The 18,202-nt window shown below is 47.6% G+C and overlaps 1 protein-coding gene across 1 annotated transcript in view; it reads left to right on the top strand.

The window, feature by feature from the left end:
• The window catches only part of LRIT2 (leucine rich repeat, Ig-like and transmembrane domains 2), a 53,210-nt gene that overhangs the window by 16,909 nt on the left and 18,099 nt on the right, over positions 1 to 18,202 (top strand). Inside the window, exon 2 of the mRNA XM_073574827.1 lies at positions 7,584 to 8,368. Within this exon, the coding sequence (XP_073430928.1) occupies positions 7,597 to 8,368 (772 nt within the window). The 5' untranslated portion in view covers positions 7,584 to 7,596. The remainder of the gene's footprint in view (positions 1 to 7,583; positions 8,369 to 18,202) is intronic.

Below are 18,202 nucleotides of genomic sequence, written 5' to 3'. Positions count from 1 at the left end.
CCACTTATTTACAGTATGAGCACTCGCATATTCTCTTATATACAGTATGAGCCTCCACATATCCTCCTATATACAGTATGAGCCCTCACATAGCCCCTATGTACAGCAAGAGCTCTCACATAGCCACTAATATTCAGCATGAGCCCCTACACAATATACATGTAAACATTGCATACACATATGAAAGAAAGAAAAAAAAAACATATTCACCTCATTCCCATTCCCCCGGCTCTCTGCTACTGTCTCCTGCCATTAAGCAGAAGTGCGATGAAGTGACGTCAGTAGAGGGCTTGGTGCTGTCTCTTGGCCACTGTTTTCAGCCCTACAGCTGTCTTGGTCCGCTGGCTGGAAAGGAACAGCCAGAGTGCTGGATATGGCTCCTGGGTAGAGTTGAGCGACTTTGGTCGGATCGGGTTTCGTGAAACCTGAATGAAACAAAATTTGAGTCAGATAAAACTGGTCCGACTAGGGCAAAAAAAGTCGGAGTGTCGTCTGAAACCCGACCTCAATGCAAGCCAATGGTAAATAAAAGTCGGCATTGAGCGGATGACATTCATCCGTTCAATGCCGACTTTTATTCCCCATTGACTTGCATTGGGGTCGGGTTTCGGACGAAACTCCGACTTTTTTTGCCCTAGTCGGACCAGTTTCATCCGACTCAAATTTTGTTTAATTCGGGTTTCACAAAACCCGATCCGACCAAAGTCGCTCAACTCTACTCCTGGGCTGCACTTTGCCCAGCTCTGCGCAGGAAAATTTTACAAAATCATTTAGAGTCATGTGTAAAAGTTTTAGGCAGGTCTGGAAAAAATGCTGCAAAGTGATAAAGTTTTCAAATGTAGAAGTATTAATAGTTTATTTTTATCAATTAACAAAATGCAAAGTAAATGAAAAGCAGAGAAATATAAATCAAAGCAATATCTGGTGCTATCATCCTTTGTCTTGTAAACAGGATCAAAGCATCAATTCCTCTAGATGCATTTGCACAGGTTTTTTGAAGGCACTCGACAGAGAGGATGTTCCAAAGAAGATGGAGAGCTAACTATAGATTTTCTGTGAGTTCACCACAGCTCTGGATTAATTAGGAATTTATCTAGAGGTGTGGTGAACCCCTAAGTGCATCACAGAGTTTTATAAAATTGGCCTTGAAAATGAAAAATTACATTTTTACCATTAAAATGTTGCTTTAGCCCTATATGTTTAATTTTCACAAGGGTAACCAGAGAAAATGGATGACAAATTTTGTTGTGTAATTTCTCTTGACTACACCAATATCCCGTATGTGGTCGAAAACTATTGCTTGGGTGCACATCAGGGCTCAGAAGGAAGGAATACAAAATTGGCTGGAATAGATTGTGGACGACATGTTGCATTTGCAGATCACCTGATGTACATAAACAGTAGAAAACTCCAACAAAAAAAAACATTTTGGAAACTATACCCCTCAAGGAATATATTCCGGGGTGTGGTGCACATCTTGAACCCACAGCTGCTTCACAGAAGTTTGTAACATTGAGCCGTGAAAATTTGATATCATTTTCCCCTCAGTACACTGAATCACAATATAGGAAGGAAATCTACTGTTTGGGCACACTGCTGAGGTACGAAAGAAAGGGGTGTAGATTTTGATGTAATAGTTTGTGGGTGCTAAATTACATTTGCAGGATGCTTAAGGTGCCAAAACAGAAGCGATCCCCCACAAATGATCCCATTTTGGAAATTGCATCACTCAAAGAATGTATTTAAAGGGAATCTGTCACCCCTTTTTTGAATATGAGCTGCCGGCACTGACATCAGGGGCTTATCTACAGAATTCTGTAATGCTGTAGATAAGCCCCCGATGTAACTTGAAAGATAAGAAAAAAGAGTTAGATTATACTCACCGGGGGGCGGTCCAGTCCGATGGGTGTCATGGTCCGGCACCTCCCATCTTCATACGATGCCGTCCTCTTCTTTCCTTCCTGTCATGGCTCCTGCGCAGGCACACTGCTCTGTCCTGATACCCTATATGTGGGGGAAAACTACTATTTGGGTGCACGGAATGGAAGGAGTGACGTTTTGAAGTGCAGTATTTGATGGAATGGTTTACGGGCACCATGTCATGTTTGCAGAGCCCTTGAAGTGCTAAAACAGAATAAACCATCCACAAGTGACTCTATATTGGAATTTATATAGTGGTGTATTGAGATATAGTTTTATATCTGGTTTTCATTGTATGTGAATTTTATAATGTGGTATTTATTTTATTTATTTATTTTATTACCATATGTGCTGTAAGTTGTGTATAGTACATCAGGCTGGCATATCTAAATTGTGCAGAGTACATCAAGTGGTGCAATAGATTAGAGTAAATCAGAAATAAATTTAGTAATCAATGGATGAATGGTACACTTTGAAACAGTCTCTTATGCACTAGTCAGGATTTTTAAGGCAGGTATCGCATTGCCAAGTGGGGCTGTTGTGAATTCTCTTACTTCTGAGTCGGGGCTCCCTCTGGTGGTTACTGTGGGTAGTGGAGCTGGCCGGATTGACAGAGGTCTGCCCCCTGGCGATGATGATTGTAAATCTGGGGTCACTGATTGGGAGTATTTAAGTGAGCAGGCTTCTCTCAATTGTTTCTGGTGATTAGTTCTTCCTGTGCAATTTGAGGTCTGCTGTCTCCTGCCTGATTCAGCGTTTTTCAGCTAAGTTGTTTATTTGCTAATCCTTTGCTTCTGATCTGGTTTTGCCTCTTTCTGCTTTGCTGTGTGGGTTCAGCATGCTCCCTGCTGGGGCTGTGCTGGACCCCGCTCCATATGTTACAGCTTGGGTCAGTTTGTTCAGTCCCCTGTTATATTATTCTCTTTTGCTTTGCTGCCAGTTTACACCAGAATGCTGATATAGTGGGGGAGAGATTGTGAGACCACAGTGTTTTTTGTACATCAGACGTGTTGGATTTTTTAGAGTTTTTGCGTGATTGCAGACAGTGTCTTTCTTTTCCTATCCTAACTAGACAGTTTGGGCTCCATCATTTGCTCAGTCTATTTTCTGCCTGTGTTTGTCCCTCATCTGGTCTCACTGACAATATATGTTTGGGGGCTATCTATTTCTATGGGGTTCTACTCCGGGGCAGTTTAGATTACACCTTTCTTGCTTTAGGCCTAATTAGTTCTCCCGCTGTGTTGAGGCATCTAAGGCATCATAGGTATGCTCCACGGCTACTGTTAGTTGTGTTGTTAGGATTAGGGGTCTGCAATTCGCTAAGTGACCAACCTTTCTGGTTTCCTGGTAGCCTAGCCTATTCCTGCCATCCTCCTCGGTGACCTGTTCATAACATGGGGCTTTCTCTTTCCTGACTTCCAAATATTAGAGTTTTGAATACTAGCCCCGAAAATGAAAGGATTGTACCTGTCTGGCCTGCACATCATGAAGGCATGAACTTCAAGCATCTGGTGGTGGCTCGGTGGGGCCATGAAGATTACAAGCTTCTGGCGGTAACTTGACAAGGATACGAAATTGGCTGGAGCCATCTGGAGGTCGTCAGAGCTGTCTGGAAGTCCGCAGAGCCATCTGGAGGTCCGCAGAGCCATCTGGAGCCATGCAGAGCTTGGCTGAGTGGTACGGAGCCATGCAGAGAGGTGCAGAACCTTGTGGAGCCGTGCAGAACCTGGAAGAGGCGGTGCAGAGCTTCACTGTACAGAGCCATGCAGAGCCATGCAGAGCCTTGCGGAGTCAGACAGAGCCTGGCAGAGCGGTGCGGAGCCTTGTGGAGCGGCTGCAGGAGCTGCAGTAGCAGCTTACGATCGGCAGCCGCAGGTGCCAGGAGAGCCAGGGGCTGCAGCAGGAGCTGATGAGGTGTCTCAAAAGGACAGCCTACTACATATGCGGCATGAACCCCTTACAGCCTCCCCCATATGCGGCATGAGCCCCACACAGGCTCCCCATGTACGGCATGAGCCCCACACAGCCTCCCCATATACTGCATGAGTCCCACACAGCCTTTCCACATACTGAATGAGGCCCCACACAGCCTCCCATATACTACATGAGGCCCCCACAGACTCCCCATATACTGATTGAGCCCCAAAAAGCCTCCCCATATATTGCATGACAATATACATACAGCCTTCCCATAGCCTCTCCATGTGCAGCAAGTCATCCCCATAGCCTCCCCATGTGCTGCACGTCACCCCCATAGAATCCCCATGTGCTGCACATCACCCCCATAGAATCCCCATGTGCTGCATGTCACCCCCATAGAATCCCCATGTGCTGTCACCCTCATAGAATCCCAATGTGCTGTCACCCCCATGGAATCCCCATGTGCTGCACGTCACCCCCATAGAATCCCTATGTGCTGCACGTCACCCCCATAGAATCCCCATGTGCTGCATGTCACCCCCATAGAATCCCCATGTGGTGTCACCCCCATGGAATCCCCATGTGCTGCATGTAACCCCCATAGAATCCCAATGGGCTGTCACCCCCATGGAATCCACATATGCTGCACGTGACCCCCATAGAATCCCTATGTGCTGCTCGTCACCCCCATAGAATCCCCATGTGCTGCATGTCACCCCTATAAAATCCCCATGTGCTGTCACCCCCATGGAATCCCCATGTGCTGCACGTCACCCCCATGGAATCCCCATGTGCTGTCACCCCCATAGAATCCCCATGTGCTGTCACCCCCATAGAATCCCCATGTGCTGTCTCCCCCATAGAATCCCTATGTGCTGTCACCCCCATAGAGTCCCCATGTGCTGTCACCCCCATAGAATCCTTATGTGCTGTCACCCCCATAGAATCCTTATGTGCTGTCTCCCCCATAGAATCCCCATGTGCTCTCACCCCCATAGAATTCCCATGTGCTGTCACCCCCATAGAATACCCATGTTCAGCCCCACATTCATACAGATGAATTAAAAAAAAAAAAAACACCACATACTCACCTCGTCTCGTTCCCAGGCATCCTGCTTCTGCCTCTGTCTCTGGAGCTCTGACTCTCCGGTGGTACACAGCTGGCGCGATCACATGACCTCATCACCTCAGTTGCTTCACATGCTGATTGGTGGAGGGAATGGCCGGAGGCCCCTCCTCCACCAATGCTGACAGCAGGCGGGAGGGCATAGTGCGGACGTCAGGTTTCCAGCCCCACGGCTGTCTCGGTCTGCACTTTACCCAGATCTGCTCTAGATGGTTCTTTTTATTGTTTAGTCGTAGATTTGTTACATACATGGTCTGCTTATTTATAATGTATTTAATCAGTGTTTGTGATGTTTTGCTTTATGAACTTTGACTTGTCATGTGCCCGGTTTGATGTTAAAAAAAAGAGACAGGATATAAGAACAGTGCAGATCTGACAATCCACTTGTAAGGTTTTGTCCTGAGGAAGGAGGAAGAGTTCCTGCATGACTATAACCTTGTTTTGAAATAAAGCTTTGAAGAATATCGTCTACCATTCATCCTTATCAGCAGCGCAGATTTGGACACATACACCATTCACCATTATGCTCGGTCTCTGGACATGTTGCTTAGTTGCAGAAAAACAAGGTGAGCGTAGCTCTCCCCTGTGCACACCATGTTTTTAACCAGTTAAGACCCTATTTGCACTTTTCTTGCTCTCCAGATTTTCTGCTTTCATGATGGTGCTAAACTGAACCATACATTCTTGCCAACCTTGAGTTGGTGGATCCCCGCAGACGAATGGATTGTGATATACAATTTTGCTCTTGCTTTCCTGTTTTGCTGAAAGGGATGTGTTTATTTTTACTTCACCATGGTTTATGCTGCACATACATAATAAACCAGTGAAGGACTTAAAAAGACAGTGCTTATCTCCGTGTATAGCTGAGTGAGCCGATCTACCACAATATGTGTATATGTATAGATATACAGTATATCAAAATATAGAGGCCGCAAACCAAATAAGTGAAAATCACGTGTTATTTAATTGAGAGATGTAGACCAAAACGTCACCATATGGGCAATTATATTGCGCGTGATTTTCACTTATTTGGTTTGCGGCCTCTATTTTTTTAAATATATTTACTGGTATGTACCTGGGAAGCCCTGTACCCTTAACTATTCTTGGTGCTGATTTTTGTTCTTTTTTCTAGATATACAGAAACCCTGATTCCAATTGTATATCACTTAGTTTACTGGGTGCAGCAGTTGTGACTCAATCAGAGACTTTAGATTCTGCATGCAGCAGAGCTCAGAAGCCAACCCTGCCCACACCACAGCTTTCTGTGTACATTGTCTATTGACTTTGAGCTGCATATCAGAGGAGAGGGCATGGTCGGATCAGGGCTCAGATGCACCGTGGTCCATGCAGTGAGAATCTCCTGTTGAAAAACATTCATTGCATGAAAACAACACCTCGCAGCCAAATAAATGACACATCCATGAAATCTGTGTCTCAGCTGCTAGATTATGCTGTCCTCAGTTTTCAAAGCAAAAACCTGCTGACAGATTCCCGCTAAATGGTTATTTTCATATTAAGAAGGGGATAGGAGATTACTTAATCAGTGGAGGATTGACTGCTGGGATCTCCACCAATACCTATAATGGTGAAGCAATATTTAATCATCCTATGAAATCACTTCTATGTTCATTCTCTGTGGGACTGCTGGGGATAGCATAGTACAGCACTTGTCTTTTCCTGGAAGTCCCATAGAGTATGAATTGCGTAGTGGTGCACATGTTCAGCCACCTCTCCATTCAGATGGGGCATTTTAGAGATCCATTCTTGGCATTGTCAGGGTTCCCAGCATTGGCTCTCTCACCGGTAAGCAATTTTCATCCTTGGATATGTAATAACGATGGGAAAGATCATTTAAGGTGAAATGCCTGAAGGGTGACCTGTAGCTTGCATAACTGAAAGTCAACACTCACTGAGTTCTAATTTTAGGCTTTCATCATGAGCCATCTTGTAAAATGAAGGAGTTTTAAAGATCACAATACACCATTACATAACCAAAGATATCGTGGCTAAGTATAAAACTGAAACTTCACTTTAAATTTGAGTTAATGACTTCAACAGCCACTTGCTCTAATTGAAGGAAGATTAATGTTAATCGGATTTACTACTTGGGACCTGTCTGCTCACCTCCCAGAATAAGAATAGAGTATTTACCCAAGAAAGAATATGGATGCAGCTTGGCACTTCATTGTTTTGCTACTTTTCTTCTCCGAATTTGGCTTGGTGTCTCTGTCTTGTGTAACCGGATGCTCTTGTTCGAATGACACTTTTGGGCGGTAAGTAATAGATGTTGACATTTTCATAACATAAGGATTTTGGAAAGCGATTTCCATTTTTTTTAAATGGAGTAAAAGAAGATTGGACTACAAGTGCACAGACATACTGTTAATCGACATATATTGTATGTTTGCTAGTCCTACAGTAATGGTGAGGGTAGTTATGACACTCAGGGACTCATTGACGAAAGCTATAGTGAAACAAATTGGGTAAGGGTTGTAACAGCATAACATACGGTATATAACTGTGATTACATAGGAGTCTAGGTATATTCAGGCACATGTAAACTAGCTACAAAATCTTCTCTTACATGTTGTCTTTTATTCTATTGTTGGTTTTATAGGAGTCTTCTTTGCATGTCTTCATCTCTACATAAAATACCAGATGACATTCCTCCAGATATTCGAAAAGTAAGAATAGAAAAATGTCACCTCACCGAACTTTCTCGGGGATTGTTTGGTGGGGTTATCTCACTAGAATACCTCTGGCTTAATTTTAATAACATTACTCTAATGCATATGAAAAGCTTGGAAGACCTTAAAAATCTAAAGGAACTAAGACTACAAGGAAACAAATTACGTTCAGTACCATGGACTGCATTTCAAGACACTCCTGCTTTAAAGATACTAGACCTCAAGCACAACAGGTTAGATGTTCTCCCAGAGCATGCAATGAAGTTTCTTTCCCATCTGACCTACTTAGACTTATCCTTTAATCAGCTTACAATTATCTCTAAAGATGTTTTTTCAAACTGGCCTTTGTATCAAAAAGCACATGCAGTAGAGAGAACTGAAATAACTACCAATGTAGTTTTGGCCTTACATGACAACCCTTGGATGTGTGATTGTCGTCTTAAAGGCTTTGTCAATTTCGTGAAAACAGTCAGCCCACCTTTTATATTGATGAATTCATACTTGATATGTGCGAGCCCAAATTCTAAAACTGGCAAGTTCTTTCATGAGCTGGAGTTAAAAAGCTGCTTAAAGCCAACCACCAACTCATTAATGTCCAACATAACTGTACAGGTCGGGTTGAATGTTACATTGGTGTGTATCATTACAGCAAGTCCTTCACCATTAATATTATGGACCTATGGATTAAAAACATCTAACATCAAAGCATATAATGGTAAGTTCAAATAAATACCGTACATACAGATCTGTCCTCATTAGGGCTATTGCTGGTCAAGTGTCCATTGTAATAAATCAATGCTTCCCTTAAAAAACAATGATTGAAAAAAGCATATGTATGTAATATATAGAAGGGGTGAGGAAAGTAGATGAGAGAGGAATTGCAGTAGCTGGAGGATCTTACTATACAATAACTATACATAAGTTATAGGGTGACCAGCTATACCTAAATAGAGACGTGCACGTGTCTGGAGTGGATATTGACGGCAAATTGGAAGTGTTTATTATAAGTAAGAATGAATTGGTGGGGTTAAAGGAGAAGGATGGCGACAGAGGCCAATTACATGATTGATTGTAGCTACTGTTATGTGTGGAAACTAGAGATGAGCAACTTTGCCTTTTTTAGGGTCGAGTTGGGTTTCATGAAACCCGACTTTCGCAAAAGTCGCGTCGAACGAAATCGGCCGACTATAGCGAAAAGTCGGAGGCCGACTGAAACACGAAACCCAATGCAAGTCAATGGGGAAGCAAAGTCGGCAGGGAGTGGAGGACAGGAAACACACCTACAGTGCCCATTTCAATGCCAAAAGCATCAATTCTTATTACTGAAGCTTGTCAACCTTAATTTACTTCATAATAATAGTTACGCATTGAAAACTGGGGGTTATTTGGCTAAAGTTGTGGGGGGTAGGGCTGGCTCCAGGTTTTTGTGTGCCCTGGGCCAAAGAGTGTCTGTGCGCCCCTTTAACACATACCACAACTCATGATGCTCTGATACGGCACAGAAATATAGGTATAGTACAATGACAAATACTTCACTGCTTACATGACATGACTGATCTAATTTAAATTGTACAATAGCTCAAAAACAGGACAGTATATTACTCCATACAGTATTATGGCCACCACATTGTGCGCCATACAGAATAATGAGCCTCATATATTTCTCCATACAGAATAATTGGTCACATATAATGTTCCATACAGTATATGATGAGCTCCACATAATGCTAGAGTATATGATGGTCCCTATGGATGAAACTCCAGTGTGTTATGGGCCCAAATAATGCTCCATATTTAATGGGCCCCATTTCTAATGCTCCACTGTATAATGTGCCCCATAGATGCTGCTCCAGTGTCTGATCTGCCCCATTTATAATGCTCCAGTATATGATGGGCCTCATGGATGATGCTCCAGTGTATGATGGGTAGAGTTGAGCGATACCAGCCGATACTTGAAAATATCGGATCGGAATGGATCGGCCGATCTTTAAAAAAAGTATCGGTATCGCCGATTCCGATACCGGGAACCAATGCAAGTCAATGGGGCCAAAATATCGGAATTAAAAAAAACCCTTTCTTTCCTTGTAGGTTAATTCTACATGAAGAAAAACAACTAAGAATAATGTAGAATGTATTGTGGGAGGTGGAGGAGACATTAAAGCCATAGAGGTTTAGCCCAATCAAATGGAATAGCAGGAATTAAACTTTTTTTTTAAAGATGTTAGGAGTTACAAAGATATTGACTATGTTAGCCTCATTTATATTTTGCCAGACATGTATGTCTTCTTCTTCTACTTCCTTTTTTTACATTCTTCTTCTTCTTCTTCTACTTCCTTTTTTTACATTCTTCTTCTTCTTCTTCTTCTACTTCCTTTTTTTACATTCTTCTTCTTCTTCTTCTTCTACTTCCTTTTTTTCATTCTTCTTCTTATTCCTTTTTTTACATTCTTCTTCTTCTTCTTCTACTTCCTTTTTTTACATTCTTCTTCTTCTTCTTCTTCTTCTTCTTCTTCTTCTTCTTCCTTTTCTTACATTCTTCATATTCTTCTTATTCAACAATTATTATTCTACATATTCAGCTTATTCATCTTCTTCCTATTCTTCTTCATCATATTCTTGTTTGTGTCAGGCATTCCTGTAGTTGTTATCTAGAAAAGTTAGAAGTTTACACCTTCCGTTCTGCCTGTCACAAAAGATTTACAACAGGATTTGTCCGCGTTCAGTTTGGCCTGCAGCAGCAGGCCTTTTCCAGGGGCACCACGAGGAGGAACGGACTCACCCCCATACACTGCTTAGTCTTCTTCTGCTTATAAATAAGATAATATCATTTGCTCAGAGTATTAGTCTTATGCTTAATGTTCTTCTGCTTTGTTTTTTTTATGCTTCTTTGTCTTCTCTCTCTTGTTGTTCTGCATCTTGGTGGTTGTCTTCCTGTTCTTTGTCCTCTTGAACCAGCTGACGGTACTGGCACCCGGAGGGGCAGCAGAAGGAACAAGAGCCAATGGCACTACCGAGGACCAGCTGATGGTGCTGGAACCCGGTTACTAAGCAGGAGGTACCTGTGCTACAAAGCACTACCAAGGACCAGCAGACGTTGCCGGAACTTGGATACCGAGATGGAGGCACCTAGGCCAAAGGCTCTGACGAGAACCAGCTGACGGTGCTGGAACCCGGAGGGGTAGCATAAGCTGCAAGAGCAAATGGAAATAGCGAGGACCAGCTGACAGTGCTGGCACCCGGAGGGGCAGCAGAAGGAATAAGAGCCAATGGCACAACCGAGGACCAGCTGACGGTGCTGGAACCCGGTTACTAAGCAGGAGGTACCTGTGCTACAAAGCACTACCAAGGACCAGCAGACGTTGCCGGAACTCGGATACCGAGATGGAGGCACCTAGGCCAAAGGCTCTGACGAGAACCAGCTGACGGTGCTGGAACCCGGAGGGGTAGCATAAGCTGCAAGAGCAAATGGAAATAGCGAGGACCAGCTGACAGTGCTGGCACCCGGAGGGGCAGCAGAAGGAATAAGAGCCAATGGCACAACCGAGGACCAGCTGACGGTGCTGGAACCCGGTTACTAAGCAGGAGGTACCTGTGCTACAAAGCACTACCAAGGACCAGCAGACGTTGCCGGAACTCGGATACCGAGATGGAGGCACCTAGGCCAAAGGCTCTGACGAGAACCAGCTGACGGTGCTGGAACCCGGAGGGGTAGCATAAGCTGCAAGAGCAAATGGAAATAGCGAGGACCAGCTGACAGTGCTGGCACCCGGAGGGGCAGCAGAAGGAATAAGAGCCAATGGCACAACCGAGGACCAGCTGACGGTGCTGGAACCCGGTTACTAAGCAGGAGGTACCTGTGCTACAAAGCACTACCAAGGACCAGCAGACGTTGCCGGAACTCGGATACCGAGATGGAGGCACCTAGGCCAAAGGCTCTGACGAGAACCAGCTGACGGTGCTGGAACCCGGAGGGGTAGCATAAGCTGCAAGAGCAAATGGAAATAGCGAGGACCAGCTGACAGTGCTGGCACCCGGAGGGGCAGCAGAAGGAATAAGAGCCAATGGCACAACCGAGGACCAGCTGACGGTGCTGGAACCCGGTTACTAAGCAGGAGGTACCTGTGCTACAAAGCACTACCAAGGACCAGCAGACGTTGCCGGAACTCGGATACCGAGATGGAGGCACCTAGGCCAAAGGCTCTGACGAGAACCAGCTGACGGTGCTGGAACCCGGAGGGGTAGCATAAGCTGCAAGAGCAAATGGAAATAGCGAGGACCAGCTGACAGTGCTGGCACCCGGAGGGGCAGCAGAAGGAATAAGAGCCAATGGCACAACCGAGGACCAGCTGACGGTGCTGGAACCCGGTTACTAAGCAGGAGGTACCTGTGCTACAAAGCACTACCAAGGACCAGCAGACGTTGCCGGAACTCGGATACCGAGATGGAGGCACCTAGGCCAAAGGCTCTGATGAGAACCAGCTGACGGTGCTGGAACCCGGAGGGGTATCAGAAGTTACCCCTGAAAAGCAAAGTTGGCATGCCGCAAGCTGGCCGCAGTTACCGAATCACACAGTCCTACAGGGGGTGCTTGTCCTACTGGCACTATGGAACAAACCTTTCTTACCAGAACCCGCAGTCCACATAGGAAGCACCTAAACTGCTGGCACCCTAGCCTCGGCTAACCCAACCGCAACACGACATGGCAACTTGGGGTGGCAAACTGACATTGACACTTCCCGGAAACAGCAGGCAGGGCTGGAACCAAGCTGGGCAGGAGGGAGTACCCGTGCCAAAGTCAGTTATGAGCAGCAACTGGCGATGTTGGAGCCCAGGACAAGCACTTAGCAGGCTGAGGCCTGATGTGCTGTCAATTGGGAGGCAGCAGGACAGATTGCCATCAAAACAGCAGGGGAACAGCTGACGTTACTGAACCCCACAAACACAGGAGCTAGTGTTTTACTCTGTGAAGACGGCACTTCCGAGCAACAACTGGCTGTGTTGAAGCCCAGGGACAAGCACGGAGCAGGCTTAGGCTGCATTGAAGAAATTTTAAGATCGGTTGTAGACTACTAATTTGAACCAAGCTCCACTTAGGCCTGTGGCTTCACTGATTTTTGTATTTCCCCTGTCCTCCAACCCCGCCAGTTACAGCTCCGAAGTGGCGTCTGCACAATCCACACTTGTTCCTGTGTTACAGGTGTTCAGTCCGGTCAGTTAATCCCCTGATGTGTGTCCGGCAATGTCGCCTGCTCTGTCCAAATTCCCATTATGGGAATGTGGACAGAGCAGGCGACATTGCCGGACACACATCAGGGGATTAACTGACCGGACTGAACACCTGTAACACAGGAACAAGTGTGGATTGTGCAGACGCCACTTCGGAGCTGTAACTGGCAGGGTTGGAGGACAGGGGAAATACGAGAGACAGTGGAGCCACAGGCCTAATTGGAGCACGGTTAAAAATCAGTAGTGGTACGACTGTGTAGGCAGCAGGAGACTTTGCCATCCACACAGCAGGGGATCAGCTGACGTTACTGAACCCCACTGAGACACGGGAGCAAGTATCTCTTTCCGTGTGGACGGCACTTCCGAACTACAACTGGCTGTGTTGAAGCCCAGGAAATAGGAGGGTGTAGGCAGAGGCCTACTGTCTTTTGATTGAGGTGACAGCAGGAGAGACTGCCATCCACACAGCAGGGGATCAGCTGACGTTACTGAACCCCACTGAGACACGGGAGCAAGTATCTCTTTCCGTGTGGACGGCACTTCCGAACTACAACTGGCTGTGTTGAAGCCCAGGAAATAGGAGGGTGTAGGCAGAGGCCTACTGTATTTTGAATGAGTTTACAGCAGGAGAGACTGCCATCCACACAGCAGGGGATCAGCTGACGTTACTGAACCCCACTGAGACACGGGAGCAAGTATCTCTTTCCGTGTGGCCGGCACTTCCAAACTACAACTGGCTGTGTTGAAGCCCAGGAAATAGGAGGGTGTAGGCAGAGGCCTACTGTCTTTTGATTGAGGTGACAGCAGGAGAGACTGCCATCCACACAGCAGGGGATCAGCTGACGTTACTGAACCCCACTGAGACACGGGAGCAAGTATCTCTTTCCGTGTGGACGGCACTTCCGAACTACAACTGGCTGTGTTGAAGCCCAGGAAATAGGAGGGTGTAGGCAGAGGCCTACTGTCTTTTGATTGAGGTGACAGCAGGAGAGACTGCCATCCACACAGCAGGGGATCAGCTGACGTTACTGAACCCCACTGAGACACGGGCGCAAGTATCTCTTTCCGTGTGGACGGCACTTCTAAACTACAACTGGCTGTGTTGAAGCCCAGGAAATAGGAGGGTGTAGGCAGAGGCCTACTGTCTTTTGATTGATTGAGGTAACAGCAGGAGAGACTGCCATCCACACAGCAGGGGATCAGCTGACGTTACTGAACCCCACTGAGACACGGGAGCAAGTATCTCTTTCCGTGTGGACGGCACTTCCGAACTACAACTGGCTGTGTTGAAGCCCAGGAAATAGGAGGGTGTAGGCAGAGGCCTACTGTCTTTTGATTGAGGTGACAGCAGGAGAGACTGCCATCCACACAGCAGGGGATCAGCTGACGTTACTGAACCCCACTGAGACACGGGAGCAAGTATCTCTTTCCGTGTGGACGGCACTTCCGAACTACAACTGGCTGTGTTGAAGCCCAGGAAATAGGAGGGTGTAGGCAGAGGCCTACTGTCTTTTGATTGAGGTGACAGCAGGAGAGACTGCCATCCACACAGCAGGGGATCAGCTGACGTTACTGAACCCCACTGAGACACGGGAGCAAGTATCTCTTTCCGTGTGGACGGCACTTCCGAACTACAACTGGCTGTGTTGAAGCCCGGGAAATAGGAGGGTGTAGGCAGAGGCCTACTGTATTTTGAATGAGTTTACAGCAGGAGAGACTGCCATCCACACAGCAGGGGATCAGCTGACGTTACTGAACCCCACTGAGACACGGGAGCAAGTATCTCTTTCCGTGTGGACGGCACTTCCGAACTACAACTGGCTGTGTTGAAGCCCAGGAAATAGGAGGGTGTAGGCAGAGGCCTACTGTATTTTGAATGAGTTTACAGCAGGAGAGACTGCCATCCACACAGCAGGGGATCAGCTGACGTTACTGAACCCCACTGAGACACGGGAGCAAGTATCTCTTTCCGTGTGGACGGCACTTCCGAACTACAACTGGCTGTGTTGAAGCCCAGGAAATAGGAGGGTGTAGGCAGAGGCCTACTGTATTTTGATTGAGGTGACAGCAGGAGAGACTGCCATCCACACAGCAGGGGATCAGCTGACGTTACTGAACCCCACTGAGACACGGGAGCAAGTATCTCTTTCCGTGTGGACGGCACTTCCGAACTACAACTGGCTGTGTTGAAGCCCAGGAAATAGGAGGGTGTAGGCAGAGGCCTACTGTATTTTGATTGAGGTGACAGCAGGAGAGACTGCCATCTCCACAGCAGGGGATCAGCTGGCAATGATGAACCCCACTAACACTTGAACGAATGTGTTTGGCTCTGTGGAGACGACACTTCTGAACACCAACTGACGCTGTTGGAGCCCAGGATTAGGCGAGGAGCAGGCTGGGGCCTACTGGATTTTGGCAGGTGAAGGCAGCAGGAGACTTGCCATCTCCACAGCAGGGGAACAGCTGGCAGTGCTGAACCCCACTAACACTCTAACGAAGGTGTTTGGCTCTGTGGAGACGACACTTCTGAACACCAACTGACGCTGTTGGAGCCCAGGATTAGGCGAGGAGCAGGCTGTGGCCTACTGGATTTTGGCAGGTGAAGGCAGCAGGAGACTTGCCATCTCCACAGCAGGGGAACAGCTGGCAGTGCTGAACCCCACTAACACTCTAACGAAGGTGTTTGGCTCTGTGGAGACGACACTTCTGAACACCAACTGACGCTGTTGGAGCCCAGGATTAGGCGAGGAGCAGGCTGGGGCCTACTGGATTTTGGCAGGTGAAGGCAGCAGGAGACTTGCCATCTCCACAGCAGGGGAACAGCTGGCAGTGCTGAACCCCACTAACACTCTAACGAAGGTGTTTGTCTCTGTGGAGACGACACTTCTGAACACCAACTGACGCTGTTGGAGCCCAGGATTAGGCGAGGAGCAGGCTGTGGCCTACTGGATTTTGGCAGGTGAAGGCAGCAGGAGACTTGCCATCTCCACAGCAGGGGAACAGCTGGCAGTGCTGAACCCCACTAACACTCTAACGAAGGTGTTTGGCTCTGTGGAGACGACACTTCTGAACACCAACTGACGCTGTTGGAGCCCAGGATTAGGCGAGGAGCAGGCTGGGGCCTACTGGATTTTGGCAGGTGAAGGCAGCAGGAGACTTGCCATCTCCACAGCAGGGGAACAGCTGGCAGTGCTGAACCCCACTAACACTCTAACGAAGGTGTTTGGCTCTGTGGAGACGACACTTCTGAACACCAACTGACGCTGTTGGAGCCCAGGATTAGGCGAGGAGCAGGCTGGGGCCTACTGGATTTTGGCAGGTGAAGGCAGCAGGAGACTTGCCATCTCCACAGCAGGGGAACAGCTGGCAGTGCTGAACCCCACTAACACTCTAACGAAGGTGTTTGGCTCTGTGGAGACGACACTTCTGAACACCAACTGACGGTGTTGGAGCCCAGGATTAGGCGAGGAGCAGGCTGGGGCCTACTGGATTTTGGCAGGTGAAGGCAGCAGGAGACTTGCCATCTCCACAGCAGGGGAACAGCTGGCAGTGCTGAACCCCACTAACACTCTAACGAAGGTGTTTGGCTCTGTGGAGACGACACTTCTGAACACCAACTGACGCTGTTGGAGCCCAGGATTAGGCGAGGAGCAGGCTGGGGCCTACTGGATTTTGGCAGGTGAAGGCAGCAGGAGACTTGCCATCTCCACAGCAGGGGAACAGCTGGCAGTGCTGAACCCCACTAACACTCTAACGAAGGTGTTTGGCTCTGTGGAGACGACACTTCTGAACACCAACTGACGCTGTTGGAGCCCAGGATTAGGCGAGGAGCAGGCTGGGGCCTACTGGATTTTGGCAGGTGAAGGCAGCAGGAGACTTGCCATCTCCACAGCAGGGGAACAGCTGGCAGTGCTGAACCCCACTAACACTCTAACGAAGGTGTTTGGCTCTGTGGAGACGACACTTCTGAACACCAACTGACGCTGTTGGAGCCCAGGATTAGGCGAGGAGCAGGCTGGGGCCTACTGGATTTTGGCAGGTGAAGGCAGCAGGAGACTTGCCATCTCCACAGCAGGGGAACAGCTGGCAGTGCTGAACCCCACTAACACTCTAACGAAGTTGTTTGGCTCTGTGGAGACGACACTTCTGAACACCAACTGAAGCTGTTGGAGCCCAGGATTACGCATGCCGCATGCAGAGGCCAATGGGCAGCGGTTTTTATGGAGGTTGTGGACTACTACTGATTCTAACCATGCTCCACTTAGGCCTCTGGCTCCACTGTCTCTACTATTTACCCTGGCCTCCAACCCCGCCAGCTACATCTCTGAAGTGGCGTCAGCACAATCTACACTTGTTCCTGTGTTACTGGTGCTCAGTCCCGTCAGTTGATCCCCTGATGTTTGTCCGGCAATTTCGCCAGCTCTGTCCTCATTCCCACTACTGGTTATGGGAATGTGGACAGAGCAGGAGACCTTGCCGGACACACATCAGGGGATAAACTGATGGGACTGAGCCACAGGAACACAGGAACAAGTGTAGATTGTGCTGATGCCACTTCAGAGATGTAGATGGCGGGGTTGGAGGTCAGGGGAAATAGTAGAGACAGTGGAGCCAGAGACCTAAGTTGGGCACGGTTAAAAATCAGTAGTGGTTTGAATGTTGATGGAGCTGGTGACTTTGCCGTCCACACAGCAGGGGATCAGCTGGCATTACTGAACCCCACTAACACAGGAGCTAGTGTGTTTCTCTGTGCAGACGACACATCTGAGCGACAACTGGCTGTGTTGAAGCAAAGGGATTATAGTTCAGGTGGTAGAAAAATGAACACACCAGCAGACCTGGATACAGTTGCCAACCACTAATTTAGTCTGTAAGAGGAATGGCAAAGTCTTTGGAGATCCAGGCCTTGTTCATTTTCAGAAAAGTCAGCCGGTCAACATTATCGGAAGATAGTCGCGTGCGACGGTCTGTTAGTACACCACCTGCGGCACTAAAGACACGTTCCGATAATACACTGGCAGCAGGGCAAGCCAGCACCTCCAATGCATACTGGCTAAGCTCTGGCCATGTATCCAGCTTAGAGACCCAAAACTTGAAGGGGGAAGAGCCATCTGGGAGTACAGCGACAGGGCAAGACATGTAGTCTGACACCATCTGACGGAAGCGTTGCCTCCTGCTGACTCGAGGCGTCGCTGATGGTGTAGACAATTGTGCTGGACACACAAAACTTTGCCACATTTGGGCCATAGTGGTCTTGCCTTGTGCTGCGGCGCTGCCTCTGCTTGTGCAGAGTTTCCTCCACTGCCTCGACGCACAGAGCTGC

Source organism: Dendrobates tinctorius, unplaced genomic scaffold (genome assembly GCF_039654945.1).
Source record: "Dendrobates tinctorius isolate UK_male_01 unplaced genomic scaffold, ASM3965494v1 ptg000040l, whole genome shotgun sequence".
In the NCBI taxonomy this organism is placed as follows: Eukaryota; Metazoa; Chordata; class Amphibia; order Anura; family Dendrobatidae; genus Dendrobates; species Dendrobates tinctorius.
This window is presented reverse-complemented; position numbering and strand designations above follow the sequence as displayed.